The following is a 16,935-nucleotide window of genomic DNA, read 5'->3' as shown; positions in this document are numbered from 1 at the left end:
ACTAAGCACAGAGTTTATTTTTCAGTCTCGTCAACATTTAAGCCAAGCTTTGAAGCTATGAAGAATATTACATACAGGATTAAAGTTGAAGCCAGTTTCAAGACAGACTGAACAGATGTTTCCTCCCAAACTTATGCAAAAGATGCTAGAAGCCAAAGACAAGATGTTTCTGAAAGGTAACTGTTCTAACCCTAAGCCATTCATACCTTGCTCAGACAGGAGGGAATAATCTACAGAACATCCTGAATTGTTTACATTATATAGATTGTATATATTTACATCGATATACACACAATTTTCAATAAAACACAAAATAGCTTGACTCATTGGCCTTGGTATAGATATTAGTAGCTATAAAAAACACCATTGTATCTATGCTTCATTAGCCTATAGAGATGTGAGGTTTGGGTTATAACCTAAGTAAGGAAGCCCAGTGATTACACTGGCACCAGGTATGTACTGATTGATTTAAACTTCAGCTTAGACAGATAAGCACTTCACACAGAACACTCACTGACCTGAGCTCAGTTCTCAGTTACTTCATAGTTGAAAATGTACTTCTGCCACCCAAGGGGAAACACCAGCCAACACCACAAGCTCCAACAACCCAAATGGTTGTCAGTGCTCCACTCCCTCCCCAGTAAAGCAGTGAGTACAAAGCTTAAACAAGCTTCTTCAACAGCTTAAAAAGTAAACATTTAAAAAGTATTCAGTCCTACTGGAGAAACTTATAAATGCACATCTATACACACTGTAGTTCTGAGGTTGGTTACAAGCTAAAAGCTCACGCTCTTGCAGCCAGTAAAGCAGCCCAGCGATTAAAACTCAGTTATATACGCTTCAAAGCATCACTTTGATGATTCATAGATGGGAACTACTCAGAGCAGCAAGAATTCCACCCAACTCCTACTAAATCCATCATTCCAGAGTTGTTTGTATACAAGATCAGTTCAGGCTACCAAACCAACTGATAGGGAGGTGCAGTAGAGCTGGTAAGCAATAATTGAATGTACCTGGATGAGTCCTTGCATTATGAAACAACACCTCTGAATACTGAGAACGTGAGAGCCAGTCCTGTATTCAGAGAGCATGCTGAACAGTATAAGAGACAAATCTGAATTGGGGAACTAAGTAGACAAGCACATGCAGCCCAAAAGAGTCATATATAAGCATTTTTTTTGTTATTTAATACAAAGGGTTTCAGAAAAAAAAAGTAAAACCCCAAACATTGCCTACAACCTCATGTTTGTCACAACATTAGGGTGACACAAAACATAATACTGCTGATATTGCTAAGTCAGCAATTTAAATAAACTATAATCACAGCTGAAAAAAAATCTATTTTATAATGTTGCATTTTAAATAGCATAGTTTGATTAATTTTACAGATAAATTCTAATTTAAATGGGATTACAGCGTAACTATAATGACCTTAAATTTCAAAATACACTTCACTGTGAAAGACTGTACAAGTAGCCTTCAAAAGCCAACAAACCACTACATAATATAACTTCATTTCAAACAAACTCCAGCACCGATTCAATTAACAGAACTATTTGTATTGTCTATTGCCAAAAACACAGTTTTCAGACATGAAGTAAAATCAAGATGGCGTTAAATGCCATAATATTCATTAAAAACCAATAAATCAGGGCAACACTGGGCTGCTGGGGAAAATACAATTTATTATACATTTAAATACAAACTTGAAATGCGTTGTGGACACATCTTCAGAGTTACAGGTGAAAAATAAAAATGTACAAAGTTGTGTTCTGCATTGCTCTGCAAGACTCATCTGGCTGCTCCCCCAGTGCACATCAGCAGCCCCACCAGCCTCTCCTTTGCTCCCTCCCACTACACTCAGCCACCAGACAGAAAGTGCAGTGACTTGGGAAGTGAAACCACCCGGCTGGAGGTGGACTCTCCATGCAGCCCTTGCTTGGCCAACTGGGACACCCCTGGTAGCATCAGCTTCAGGGTCTGGGCTCTGCTCTAGATGGGATGAACTGTAAACATGTTTAGCATAGAGGGGGATTTCAAAAGAAGGCCCAAGGTGTCTCTCAGAAGAGGGAGCAGGAATGAAAATGAGGCTTCTCTCCTGCATCACACACAGGAGAGGCAAAAGCAAGAGGAAGAAAGGTGAAGGCTGAAAAATGCAGTAAAAATCCAGTCACTGGTAAGGGGATATAGAAACAGAAGACATCAGTACTCTATACAAAGAAGTGATTGCTGTGCTAATTTGGCCCAATCTGGAGGAACCTTTTCTATGGCTAATGGAGCTTATTTGACCCTTTTAGTTTGTCAGCTACTGTTTTACTACAGAAAGAATGAGGGTTATTAGTGTTTGATATGGATGTGCCAGAATTTAATTCAACAGAGTTAGTTTGTTAAGCAAACTTGCGGGAAAAAAAAACTGACTTGCAAAGTTTTCTCTGTTGTCTGTCTTTTGTGCCTGTACAGATATTTTTTTTTAAATGTATCAGACTCCTGCTGCACACAAAGTACACGCAGAAGTCATCACTATGGAAAAATACAGATGTAACAACTATTAAAATTATTCCAACCTAATTTAACAGGCTTTATCTTTAATATTTGAAGCCTGTGGTGTCTGCATTCCTTTTCCCTGTCACTTTTTTCCATTCTAAATATCCTATCTGTGCTGTAGTCACTAGTCAAATTCATTATTTTTTATTAGACATCTTTCACATCCATCTGCTAAGAGAAGCAAGTGGAAACATACTGCTCTATGTAACTAGATATGTGGGAATAACTTAGTTTCACATAGAAGGAATGGTCCCTCTAACCTACTGTAGGGAACCTGCTGTAGCAGTGGGGCTAGACTTGCTGATCTCCAGAGGTCCCTTCCAACTTCCTCAGTTTTGTGATTCTACAGCTCTGTGAAGATTGATGCTTCAAAAGAAAAAAAAATACAAAAAAACCCAAAACACAAATCACAAAATACCAAAAGTTCATCCATGTAAGAAGAATAAAGATAATAATGCATACAATCTTTTACTTGGCAGATTATCTCTGTTCCATCCCTGCATAAAGTACCTACAATTTGTAAACAGTCTTTAGAAGCGTTTAATAGCTTTAAGGAATGTGTAATCACAGTTCATATGGATTTGTCTCACACTGAAAGAAAATGCTACACAGTAGTCTCATGTTTCCATAACCCAGTTCTAATATTACCAGTACTGTCTGCAGTGAGCAAGGGTCCATCCTGTCCACTGCTTTTAAGTGGTCCATTCTGAATGGCTAAATTTAGGCCATAAGATTTTTGCTGGTTTTCAAGTTCAACCACCATCGGTTTCCTCAGTATATCTTTTTTGTTGTTGGCAGCTATTGTTTTTTCAGTATTTCTGCTGCTTTTTGGAAGTGTGCTGCAAGCATCACTGCTGTCTTGTTGGGACTGGTTATACTGACGTTCCCGGTACGCCAAATAGGCTCTCCGGCTCCTCGAATGTCCTTCACTGTTGCTTGGTCGGCTTTTAGGTGCGCCATTTTGCACACTTCCTTCGACACTCGTAGGTACATCGTACGCATATTCCCTCAATACGGCAAGCCTGCTAGCACGGTGCCCCTTGCTTCTGTTCTTGTGATGCCGACTTGGGTGCCCATTTGTCCGAAACTGAACCTCTAGTGGAGCTACGTGCATTTTGATATCATTATCCACTGAATGTTCAGTGAGGCTGTTATCAAGCTGAGGCCCTGTGTTTAATGGTAAGGAAGTAGAGTGGCACTGAGCTGCCGCAGCTTGTAAATTAGTTAGTTTGCAACCTTGAGAAGAGTTTTTTAGGCTTGATGCACTTTTATTTGTACAAGAAGACTCTGCACTACTGTTGGTACACTTGGGGGTCTCTCCGTTGGTTCCACTGGAACTGGAGGGCTGAACATTCACTTGCACAGAATATGTACTCCTTCCAGGGCAGCAAGTTGTTATCCATGCATGCCTGACATCTTCCCTGTTAACACAGTGGTGCACCATAAGAAAGGCGCTAAGGCTTAAACACGTTGCCCCAAAAAAGCAGCTAAAAATCAGGTCCATAGGATAGTACAGGGAAACAGACAAAGCTCCAAAAATCCACAGAGCAATGTACAAAAGCAAAGTAAGGCTCACTCCCATAAGCTGTGCTTGAAAGCTGTGCTCATTCTCTAAAGCAGATGTGGACACTAACGACACTGACAAGGAATCTTGATGAGTGAGTTCCCCGTGTTCATTGGTAGCCAGACGCTGCTGTTCCTCAGCTGGTTCCTTAAGCTCATATTTACGTTCAGGGTGCCGTTTTAGTTGTATGAATATGCTGAGAAAATACATGCAGTTTATGAAAATTATAAAGCTAGCTGGTCCATAAAATGCTCCTAAGCTAGGTTCCCAAGCCATCCAGCAACTGGAAAAAACAGACAAAAGTCAAGACAAACACATTTTCATAAGCAACTTATACTTAATTGGTTCAAAATGGTACTTTGAAATGACCCTGGATGAATTACATTTTCTTCAATGCTCAGAAATGCAGGAACTATTCAGAAAAGACAGAAAAGCTATGACAGAACTCTCAGTTATATGGTACTTACTAAGGCGCATTAGGTCTGCTGCCATAATTTCGGATGTTTGCTGCTGCTGTTATTCCACAAACTATTACAGGGATTCCTCCACCAATGAGGTAGAACCTAAAAAGTAAAACTAATATATCAGTGATTGCTTAATGGCAATATTTTATTCAGTAGAAAGAAGAAAGCTTTCTGGGAGTCTATAAGTATATCATTTCTTAAAGAAAAAAAATAAAAAATCAGATGAATTGGATTGGGGCTCCAGCAAAACTGTTTATTTATTAATTTTAACTCTACTTCATTATATTTTTTCCCTCCCAGTGTGAATCCACCCCTCTTTCAACATCTAACTTCCCTCTGAGGCACTAAACATACAAAGTAGATAAAGTCAGAAGGGAGACGCAATAGCTGGCAGTCAGAAGTTGTAAATTATTACCAATGAATATGGACGCTTAGAAAGAAATAGTTCCTTAAGGTGAATTTGCTTGATATTATGGGTACTTTTCTGAAGATCAGACACAAGAACGGGTCATTTCTTTTGTTTTAAAAGGACTGAACTTGTAGCATACATCTCCTGCTTCTCCATTGCAGTGTTAATGAAAAATACACGCATAAAGATGAGGGCATATAAAATGTCAGTGAATCTAGCTTTAACTTTTAATTCCAATTTTCATGAGTTCATGTTGAATTTGTTAGTGGTAGATATCAGTAACTGCTAACAAACATTCCAATCAATGAAACTCTGTACTTTATGTTAATCTTGTCCTAACCGAGATCAAATGCAGATCAACACGCACTGAAAACTACTTTTGTGGTACATACATAGGTAGTTTGTTTTGTCAACAACAAATATTTATTCCTGCAGTCTTGAATTTGCCCATTGCATTTCAAACTATTTGCCTGAAGTTACTTTCACCTCAACTAAAGGCAAAATAGTCTAAAATATATTATTTCCTGGATGTCCAGGTAGACTAAATATATTACTTAGTTGCCCAGTCCAACAAGGATCATGTTCTGTCACTTGTTTATTCAGCATCAGGATATAGTTAACAGGAGAAAGACAGACAAAACACATACTTGTGGCAGACCTTACTCCACTTATCTATCATTACAAATTACTAAATCACTGCCTCAAACATCTACCACTATTCAAACAAACAGCCAGTTAAAGCTGGTTCTACAAAAGACAAGATGTTATTAGTGAGGCAGTGAAGTAATTTGGATTGTTTGCAGATGTAGTTCAGTCTGCTGTATTGAAGGACCATGCATACAATAAGCCTTGAACTCCTCTCTCCTCTACCCTAAAATGGCTTTCCAAAAAAACCAAACCACTGGATCTATTCAAGAAATCTTTTTGTATTGTTTATGACCTGTGACAAAGCTGCACTAACACAAAGAAAAGACGTCATCATCAACAATAACATCTTACATGCTATAAACAAAACACAGAAGAAATCTTATCTGTTCTAGTGGGAAGGATGATTAATGGCTATGAAGCCCATTCTCAAAAGGTACCCGCAGGAGCTGAAGATCTACCTAGAAGATCTACAGCCTACGTAGCAATTGCAAAGTGGACTTTTTTTTTTTTTTTTTTTTTTTTTTTAAAACACAAAGAATGCACAGCTGAATAATTTTTATACAACGAATGAGAAGAAAACTGATTATCCCTATACATCTACTAGGGTTTTAATTTGTCCATTTGTTTCTTTCAACTCAAGAAACAGGAGGACTGAAAATAACAGGTGACTGGTTCCATACAAACAAGAAAATCCTGCTCAGAAGTCCTTGCCCTCTGCTACAAAACCAGGGAGGCTCATTTTGAGCACAAATTTAATAGGCAACTGAGTGAAAAAAAATCCTTTCACAGCTGTTGAGCAAAAATATCACACACTCAAAAACACACTATATCAGGAAACCCTAGTCTGCAGAGATAAAAGAATCTGAGAATGCCTCAATTATGTTTGCCCTGTACTTGTACTTCTCTCCAGAGCTACTGATGAGGTGACCAAATATGAAGAGGTGTGTGTATGTTTGTGTTTACACAGAGTCAAGCCTGTGAGGCTGGTAATGTCACTAGAAAATTTTCCAGAGAAAGAATGGCATGTAGTAATAGCGGATGGGAAAATAAATTGCAACAGATGTTAAAACGGCCATTCAGTATTGTGCTGGAAGGCACACATGATACCCTACAATAAATGGAACAGACTCTTTTTCTTAATATAATGGACAAAATTAAGTAACGTAATGGGAATGCATAGTGGTATAAATGCTCACCTTCTGGCTCACAAGTGCCATATTTCTATATGTTTGTACACTGTACTGCACATTTTAGCTGATATTTAGAAAAGTGGTTCTAATTTTCCTGCTGCTTCTGTACTTCAAGATTAAGCTTTCTAAATACCAATCAAAGTTAATCAATGTCTGCCACCTTGTGGAGAATTCAAGCTTAGCAGTTTTTAATTAATATCTGAGGCTCAGTGAGCTGTGTGTCCAAATTACGTTAATGTTTACTATGAGAAGTACTTCATAAGGGGCATTTTACAGATAATTAATTTGCTCCATTTCAGTGATTTCAGTAACAAATGTGCTTAAGTGGAACACTTATCAAATAAAAGTAGTGTTCTTTGTAAACACCTGGCATTTTCGGAAAAAATGCCTTGAATGCTAGTGTTTGTTAATTTTCTGCTAACACAATTCTTCACAATCATTCCCCATGACAATTTAAAGGAAAGTGTTCCAACCTAAAGCTGTGAGCAAAGCCTCAGAAGTGATGCTGAAAGAGAAACATGGTAAGACCAAGCATTCTTCATTCTCAATAACATCCCTTGGAAAGAGAAAAATCTTGAAGAGACTTGAATGGCATGTGGGAAAAAAACAGTATTGAACTTTGTAATTTCTGGTCAGAATATGAACATGGAGATCTGGCAGACAGCGTTGCACAAGCAAAAAACAGGCTCACCTCAGCATTGGTCTGGGTGGAGGTGGTGGCTCATCAGTATCTTGACATCTTTTTGCTTTTTTGGTTACTTGCTTGTAAATATTACGAGATGTCACTCCCAGCCACAGTACTGTTGCAAGAGTGGAATAATGGAGAATTATCCCAACCTTAAAAAATAAAAATAAACCCCTAAGCATTTACAGCTTATCAAGCTACAAAATTACCATTTACTGGATGATTGGCATAAAGCTTGAATTCTCAAAATTTCAGTTCAAGAAAAGACAATTTGGTACAATGTTTTCAACCCTCAATCTAATAATTGCAAATTCAAACAAAAGCATCACAAAACATTAGAGTAAAGGATTAGAAACTTTAAGGAGTCACTGCAGGAAAAGAAAACACTTTAAAAATCTCCACTGACATTGTTCCAAAAAATCAACTGTGTAACACTGAGACATGGCAACTGAATGATAGATGGCTCAATCTCAGAAGAACAAATCATCACAAAAGAGGAGTCCTGATAAAAGCTGTTTGTTTAGAGAAAATACAGGTCTTTTGGCTTCAAACACTTCTCATTTCCTCCTTTTAAGTTTTCCTGAGGCAGTAAAAATAATTAAGTTTCTATTTGCAGATATCAGTTTTTATGTGGTCCGTAAATGTCACATACTTATTACAGAACTGTTATAGAGAGCTTTAAGTCTCAAAAACAAAAGGTAAGGTGAAACAACCACTGTGATAGCATTTCTGGCTACAAAAAAAAAAAAATAATCTGCTGCTCTTAGGAAGTATTTTTCCAGTTTTCAAATAACAGATAAGAGGTAGAAAAAAAAAGATTATTTGTCTAGATTTAGCATTCTGATGAAAATGCCTGCACAGCACTGCTGTTTTGTAAGAAGCAAATGGGTTTATATGCATATAGACATATGAAATGTACCTGATTTTACATTAAGCAGAATTCCAAAATTTTCACTGTTAATATATCAACCTCAAAATAGCAAGTTTTCATAATTAAACCTTCACTTTCCCTAGCAAAATGATGGGAGAGTTAAAAACTTAACATTATTTTCTGGAAATAATTTCAATTCATTTTCTTTTGCCGTTGTGTTTACTTACTGCTTGGCAAATGCTCGCATTCCTGGTCTGAGTTACGCCTCCAATAAACATCACACACGTCAGGAAAATGTGAAAACTCAGGTTAACTAGCATATGCCAGCTTTTCACACTGATCCTGATCATGCTGTTAGAAAAAAATAGGTAACATAAAAACAGAGCATAGCTGCACTATCCTCTTTCAGAAACAAGAAAGATACAATCATATTAAATTAGACATAATTACTGTTAATGTCTGTTTGACTACCATGCATTTTGCAATCAAACAAGCTTGGACTTCATTACAAGAAATTAACACAGCCCCTCCTATTAACCAGCTTTATACAACTATCTTGGGCTTGATTAAAAAAAAAAAAAGTCAGGGTCCAAGCTTTCATGTCAACATAAATGCAAAAAGCAGAACATTGTTTAATTTCATTGTCATTTTTGACAGTGGTCATTTCCATCATCACAAAGGAAAAGAGAAGAATTAAAGAAATACGCTGTTACAAGATCTAAACTACCACACCAAAAAAAAAAATAAATAATAATAATAATAAAAAAAAATAAAAAACACATTTTATTAGAAAATATGGATACAGATTTCTGTGTCATGTTCAAAACCTAAAGAAAAGGTTGTCCTAAGCATTAAGAAAGCAGTTTAGTCTATTTTGATTCATACCTGTGATGGTATATGTAGCTGACTATGATCATCAAGAGGCACATTAACAAAACCATGGCAGTGGCATAAATTACCGGATGCAAAAGATCAGCTGGCTGTGTGTATAATTCAGCTTCTGTCAAGTCCTGACAACAAAACCAAAAGTAACGTTAGTCCATCTCTTTATTCTGGAGGAAAGAGAGAGGAAAAATACATACATAGAATTAACAGGAACACTACAGATAAAATACTATGTCCCCACTACCTCCCCAAGTTATTAAGGGTCTCAAATACCTGCTTTTCTGACTGAATGTTATAAATACAGTCATATTTTGAAGCACACGTATAGAGGAATACAGGGACAAGTTAGTGGCCCTGACGAAAGAAATGTTATTATTTTTAAAATCCATATAAGTTTGCACAGCATGTAGAATAATGCTGTGTTCCAAGATCAGCATCTGCAATACCTTGGACAACTTAAAGAGAAACCACCCTCATCAAGTTTGCAGATGATGCTAAAGTGCGGGAGTAGATCAGCAGGCTGGAGGATATTCAGAAGGGCAAAGAAATGGGCTGGGAAATGTCATGAATTTCATCAAAGGAAGAGCTGAATGTTCTGCATCTGGAATGAAATAACTCCCATGAATGCAACAGTATGGGCTAGGGGCTGGACTGAATAGAAAGAAAAGAAAGAAGTGCCTGAGGGTCCTGGTAGACAGAACTTGAACACAAGTCAGTAGCATACACTACAGCCCAAGGCCACACTTCATTGTACCAGTGAAAATGACACGCAGATAAATTGAAGCCATTATTCCCTTCTGCTCAGCACTGTGCAACCACCTGTGCAGAACTGTATTCAGCTGGAGGCCTGCTAGTACAGGAAAGACACTGACACAAAGGATGGTGCAACAGGCAAAGCATACAATGAGGCTGAAAAAGCTGGATCTCTGAGAAGAAAGATGGGGCAAAAATCAATATCATTATATTGGACTAGTTATTCTACTAAGAAATCTCATTATTATACTGAGCTATCTACCAGAATTGTATAAAGACAACCAAGTCAAACTTTCCAGAGCCAAACAGAGTAAACTGAGAGGCAATGGATTTCTTATTACAAAAGCTTAAAAAATAGGAATTCTATGGATTGGGTACATTTCAGATGAGGTTGAAACAATTTGCTAGGATTGTTTCTGTAATGGTAACAAATTTGAAAAACACCTCAGTATCTTCTGACACAGAATATGCTTGCCTAACTACTATCAGTGAAAAAACAGCTATTTCTTTCTTTTCAGAATAGAATGTATACAGAAGTAGTTTTCCTAGCTACAAGTGGTGAGTAACTCAACAAGAGTTGTGAGAAGTTCAAATCTGTGCTGAGGGAAAGAACAAATTCAGCCTCCATAGAAAACAGAACATTAGGAAAAAGCTTCAACTTGCTTCAAGAAAAATCACAGCGATATACAATCTATTTTGGAGGTTAAGATGGGTAATCTGATTTTACAGACAGGAGAAGAGCTCTTGAACCAACAATCACCATCAAATTAGATTTGGCAGTGTATTCACTACTCCTTCAATTGTTCTTTTATCAGAATATATATTTGTTATTGCTAAGTAACTTACCAACCTTACCTCAAATTAATTTGATCAAACTGCCTGTTTGATTTTCATGATTTTTTTTTTTTTTTTTCCTCCAAAAACTGGATAAAAATGCTTTGAAAAAGATCATAAGACATTACACCTCAAGCAGCCATTGTTGTCAGAACCTAATGCTGCCCATGGTCCAGCCAATATCCACCTGGAGATCCCTAGGAGTACATTGCTGTGACAAGTATGAGAACAAAAACCACAGGAGAGTCCAGTTGCTGCTTCCAAGTTGCTGACAGGTAGCATGATGTCATGTATCATTTGGTATAAGCTTATAGACAACAAAAGCTACAAAATCACAAAATTTAAAATAAACTTCTAAAACTTTTGAGAAAATTCAACTTGACCCAATACTCACTAGATCAATGGAACTCTCACTGACTGCGCTGTCCATTTTTAATCACAGAATCATAGAATGGCCTGGATTGAAAAGGATCATAATGATCATCCAGTTTCAACTCCCCTGCTGTGGACAGGGATGCCAACCACCGGAATAGGCAGCCCAGAGACACATTCAGCCTGGCCTTGAACGTGCCCAGGGATGGAAAGCAGGCTATCATGGTCTTTTTAATTTTTCAATTAAATAATACATAGGCATAATAAAAATCATCTTCAGCAGCTACTTAGAGAGCCAGAAGTTCTGTGGTGTTTTAAACTACATGCAAGGAACAGCTTAACAGATGATATTTGGTCTTCCTTCTCTTTCACCTATCCTCTCCCATCTCTACTGTCCAACACTTTGGGCATTAGATAATATTTAAGGAATACCAGTTCTGAGCACACACAGAAGGACAGACATTAGCAGAAAAGGATTAAAGCTGCCTCATCCTCTTTTTTGACTTCTGATTGTCAGCAGTGTTTTGTGTGTCTCACAATATACGCAGATATTGATGCAATCGTGGCATATGTAAATTTAGAACGTCACTTATAGCTGCAGATTAAGTATGCCCTTCATTTTTCTTCCTCCAGATGGCAGAAACGTGACCAATTTTAAGCAGAATTTCTCTTTGTATGCGTACTATACCTAAATATGAATTTTAATTCAGTTCTAAAGATGACAAATTTTGCAAGTTAACAGCTATTTGTTAAGGCTTTTACAATTTCACCCTGTTTCTTACTAGTTTACCACTTCTATGGCATCACATTTTATAGATGGTGATGACAGAGCAGGTCAACAGTTACTGGCTGTAAACAGGAAGCTTCCCAAGCCAAATTCCAAACTGAAGAGCTCTGGGAACAGAGAAGAAATCCTACTTCCTAAGTGAAATGCAAGAAATGAAGGCGCCTCTCTCCCTTTTTATTTATCTATCCTTGCATTTTAGAACTTGTTTTTTATCTCAAACACTCAGCAATTAATCCCACTTTGACAGTTTTCCACTTAAAGCTCATCTTGAATGAAAACTTATATTTACAGAAACAGCAACTGAAGACTTCTGTCTTGCTTTCTGTGAAAAGGAACAAGGGAATGCTTACTTTAATGCAAGAACAAGGAACAATTGTGGTTCCAACACTTCTAAGTTCCAGAAAGAACATGTAATGTTAAGTACCATACCATCAGAACTGCATAGTTGCTGAGGGAGTAGCACTGAATGGTAGTAATGTTTTCATCAGACAGAAGAATGTGACAGCCATCAGACTTCCATCCCCCTTGTCCGTTCAGTAGATCAAAGTCCCACTGAGCTGCAACAGCATCTGCTCCATGTGCAATGCGTCTCAGTGTCACATTAATAGGAACATGGTGACTGGCTGGGTTCAAACCATCTATTACAAAATAAATGCAGTTGCACATAAATTTCTCAGCAGGTCAAATGCTAAAAAACAAACTATTATTTTTTAAATATGCACAAACTTGATGCAAATAAGTCCAGAAAAGGGCCTCAGAGATCATAAAAAGGTAACAATAAAAAACAAACCTATCTTGGTTAGGATGACTGGTGTCACAACTGTACGACGTTTCCCATCATCAGCAAGGTTTGTTGAATTTCCTGTTGCTGGAAAAAGCTTTCCATTACGAAATGCAATAAGCTGAAGCTTGTAGACAGACTCATCTGCTGGTCTGATCTCTCGTTTTTGCTTTTGAGTGAAAAGAGAAGCTGGCAACTGGATAGAAGCCTCAATGATTGTATTCTAGAAGTAAAGAGATTGTGAAAGTTTGAAAGAGAAAATGAAATTTTCTTTATAGACGAAAACAACTCCTCATGCCCGAGCACCATCATAAATGAATGCACTGCAACAAACTATCTTCCAAATCTGACACAGTAGAGGCCCTGAATGTATTGTCTTATCCCTTTTTTAAAAAGGAAAAAAAAAAGTGCTAAGATTCCATAATTGCCTTAATTGTTACAGCTAGTAAAGTTAAGTGGAAATCAGTAAGTTACAACAATTTCCAGACTTTTGGCAACTGGAAGCAGTAACCAGTGCCAGGTGGGAATGTGTACATGCAGCAAAGCACAATTTCCTGTAACTGCACATCAGTGTCATAGAAAATGATGCACTCCACCCAATAAGGTTTTGTTACATTGTACATAAGTTACGGTAAGGAAGCATGCCCGTAAATTGCACAGGATTACACAATTATTTTAAATATGCATCCTGTAGTGATGTTCAAACACAGTAGGTGATAAAAGCAAATTGTTGTGCAAGCCATTCTTTCATTCTGATACACAGATGTGTACATGCCCACAAAAACGCACGCCTAAAATAAATTAATACATGTGCCTAAAATAAAAGAATATATATTAACATATTAAAAAAAATGAGCCTTTCAAGCACATGCATGTGTACCATTTTCCAGTTGGATTAACACTGTAAGCTGATTGATATGTAATTTAATATGTAATGGAGAAGAAAATACAGCAAAATAAAAGACAATAACTATTAAGACAAGGGAGAATTTCAATTTCCCTTCTTTTGAAGCACAGAAGCTTTCCACTTAACATATCTCAAACAGGAAAACCACACCTACTCATTAAGAAGTGTGTCCATTAAGAAATTATTCCAAAATCAAACTACATTATCCCTTGGCATTTTAATTATCCTCTGTCACAGTCATTCTGGATTACGTAAGAATGCTACTTTAATATTAGAAGTTACTTTCCAAGTGATTCATATTTATTATATCATTACAAAGACAGGGGGAAAACAATGAATATCCAACCTTTAAAGCCAGGCTTGACAGTGTATTTGAAACATTGCACTTAAAACTTAGTTGCTTGTCTAGATTTCCATCTGGATCTCTTCTCCCGTAATCACTGAGTCCTGTACGGTCTGATGTAGCCACTTTCTGAAATACGGTGCACGTCATCCCAGTGAACCCAGCAGCCTTTATTACGTAAGCCTCAAGAGCAATATTTGGAGAATACTGTAACAACAAGAAAAAATTAACAATAGAACATATGCATTACAAAAATAACAAATAAAATTTAAGAGATTCTCAACTGTAACAGCAAGCAAAAAAAGCAGCAACTGTATTCCCATGTATCTGGAAGGGAATTCAGAATATTTTTCCTCTCTTCCCCACATAAAAACAGCAGACATTTTAGATAACATCAAGTTCTATTAAGCAAGGAAAAATAATCAGCAAAATGTTTTCTAAACAAATCAATACTTACAGTGGAATAAACTTGAGCTCCATTGGCAAGCCGATACATAGCAATTTTTTGTAGACACTGTACAATTCTAGTGCAAGCCTTGGATTCCCTTTGTGCCATCCACAGAACACGTTCATCAGCTAACATAATGTTACTTGCTATGTCCACCATCACATCGCCAAGCTAACAAGGAGAAGAAATAGGGTTATTTTGCATCTTCAATAACATACATCAAGGAGAATAATCACCAGAAAAGACAATGCTACTTCTCAACATCAGCACTCAAATATCACACCAATGCAATTTGCATATTTACACTGCACTTATAGAAAACATGAAAAATGCAGGTATGTCATTAAGATTCAAAAGGTATAATACTCCATGTTCTGCTCTAATATTCGTTTGAAAGAACAATTTGCAATCAAATTTAAAGCTAAAATAAATACAAATAACAATAAGTCGGCTATAGTAGAGTTTGCACATCAGGTAGAATAAAAATAGAATAGAATAATACAGGAAGAACTTGCACACAATCCTTTGTCTCCTCTTGCTTTGGTTATGCCTGTCCTTTCTTTGACTCCTTCCTTGCTTGTCATTAATTTTACATGAACAGTTTTAGGTCACAAGCTATTCATGAGAGATGGCAAGTGTTGCTCACACATCTTACCTGGTCTTCTGTATGATGAAACAGACTGAATTCCTTCATGCACACACTACCAAGTGTCTACATTGGCCTACGCTAGATTTTTCACAGCATTTTAGAAAGTGACAAACGTTGCACCAGAGGTGAAAATGCATATACTCTGAATTGAATGAATAGCCATTCTCAGAGACTACACTTTGCCACTGTAATTTTCTACATAAAGAATACAAGCTTGGGCAGGGAAATAATCTCCCTTACATCCAGAATTCTTTTTTTTTTTTTTTTTTTTTTTTAAATTACTATCTATACTTTCAAGAACATTGCTAGCAAGATAAGAACACAGCAGATTGTTTTCCTTTTTAAAAATCTTTAAAAATAAAGGCAAAAATGCTAAAACATTCACTGTTTTAGGAACTGAGTTTTTAGGGACAGATTCTATAGACAGTAAAAATTCAAAAACTAACGAAAAGCATTGAGCAAAATCTGCACACTGAAGCCCTTTTTGTTGAATTCACAATAATAGATCGAACTTAAATTAATTGAAGATACTCATTATTATTTTACAATACCATGCCTAAAACATCTACATATATTTTATACATCTACACACGGTGTTTTTACATTATGTTATTAGTGTTAAGATCCTGAAATCATATTTTTAAATACTCCACGTTAATCTTTCACTTTAAGGTATGCATAAGTTTTTCAAGCTGCAACCTAATTTATGACAATCTACTGAGAACCTTATGAGTGTCTTCAGCTTTTTTCTTTCACATGAAAAAATATTTTTAATGAAACACTTTACAATTTACAGTATTTGTATTTCAGAATAGCCACTGTAATGCACAATGAAGTGACCACAATATCATACCCACAGTTAAAAAGAGTTCTTCAGACTGAGACACTAACAAGAAACATGTCAGTCTTCCTAACTAGTAGAGTATTAAAATTGCACTCACACCAACAGTTTAAAACAAGGTTGATTTAAAATCAAATGAATTAAGATAAAAGAACATAAAAGATAAGCCTGAAATTACCAACAAATTTAACTTTTTCTTCTCTGTATCCTTTATTACCTTCAAACATGACAAATCAGTGCCAGACTGTGCAGCTCTACAGACAATAAGTCACCTCTGAGAAAAAAGTATCCTTATAATGTAGCAAATCACACAGCACTCTAAAATATTTCTGCTTTCAGCTGGATACAAAATTAGCCATTTAACGAACTGTTTGTTTAATTGCAAGATGTACCAAAAAATTGCAAGCTATGATTGTAAGAATGAATTGTAGACTGAAAATTCTTTAAAGAGTTTTGTGAAGAATTTAGAGCCAGCATTTATGGTTTTCCAGGGGGTGGAGAGGAAGATTTGTCTGCTTTTTTTTTTTTTTTTTTTGTTCAAGTTTAAAATCAAAACATCGTAATCAACAACTGCCCAACATGCACTGTAGAGTGAGATCAATATAACCTCTGTTCAGCAGTGAAACAGAGTTCCTACCCATCAGTGGGACTATTTCATCATTCACACTTTTCTCCCCAACAATGAGCGTTCTCTAAGATTTTATTTTAATGTCTTATCCTTCAAAATGTAGGAATTCTGAAAACATTAGAGATACAGCTCAATACTGAATAAAGACATCCTACCATGGTGGGAGGGGAGAATATAAGTCTTGTTTTATTCATTATTGAGAGGATCTCTGAGGCTTTCATTATTCATCTCTTTAGATAAGAATAAAAAAAACAATGAAAACCTGTGTGACCCACTCCATATTAAATAAAAACAGACTTACTGTACCTATCTCCCTGTTCCAGTGCTGACCA

At 36.6% G+C, this 16,935-nt stretch overlaps 1 protein-coding gene across 2 annotated transcripts in view; it reads right to left on the bottom strand.

Annotated features, from left to right (window-relative positions):
- Positions 1-1,665: 1,665 nt before the first annotated feature.
- Positions 1,666-16,935, bottom strand: part of ADGRA3 (adhesion G protein-coupled receptor A3) — a 50,795-nt gene continuing 35,525 nt past the window's right edge. The window contains exons 11-19 of one of the 2 annotated variants that reach the window (XM_015862794.2): positions 14,495-14,656; positions 14,041-14,244; positions 12,797-13,010; positions 12,436-12,644; positions 9,261-9,385; positions 8,603-8,726; positions 7,511-7,656; positions 4,576-4,671; positions 1,666-4,391 (exon numbers count right to left, since the gene is read on the bottom strand). In XM_015862794.2, the coding sequence (XP_015718280.2) occupies positions 3,149-4,391; positions 4,576-4,671; positions 7,511-7,656; positions 8,603-8,726; positions 9,261-9,385; positions 12,436-12,644; positions 12,797-13,010; positions 14,041-14,244; positions 14,495-14,656 (2,523 nt within the window). In that variant the 3' untranslated portion in view covers positions 1,666-3,148. The remainder of the gene's footprint in view (positions 4,392-4,575; positions 4,672-7,510; positions 7,657-8,602; positions 8,727-9,260; positions 9,386-12,435; positions 12,645-12,796; positions 13,011-14,040; positions 14,245-14,494; positions 14,657-16,935) is intronic. The other variant, XM_015862795.3, reaches the window with a different exon arrangement.

This window comes from Coturnix japonica, chromosome 4 (genome assembly GCF_054131305.1).
Source record: "Coturnix japonica strain WE chromosome 4, WE-NBRP24, whole genome shotgun sequence".
Taxonomy (NCBI): Eukaryota; Metazoa; Chordata; class Aves; order Galliformes; family Phasianidae; genus Coturnix; species Coturnix japonica.
This window is presented reverse-complemented; position numbering and strand designations above follow the sequence as displayed.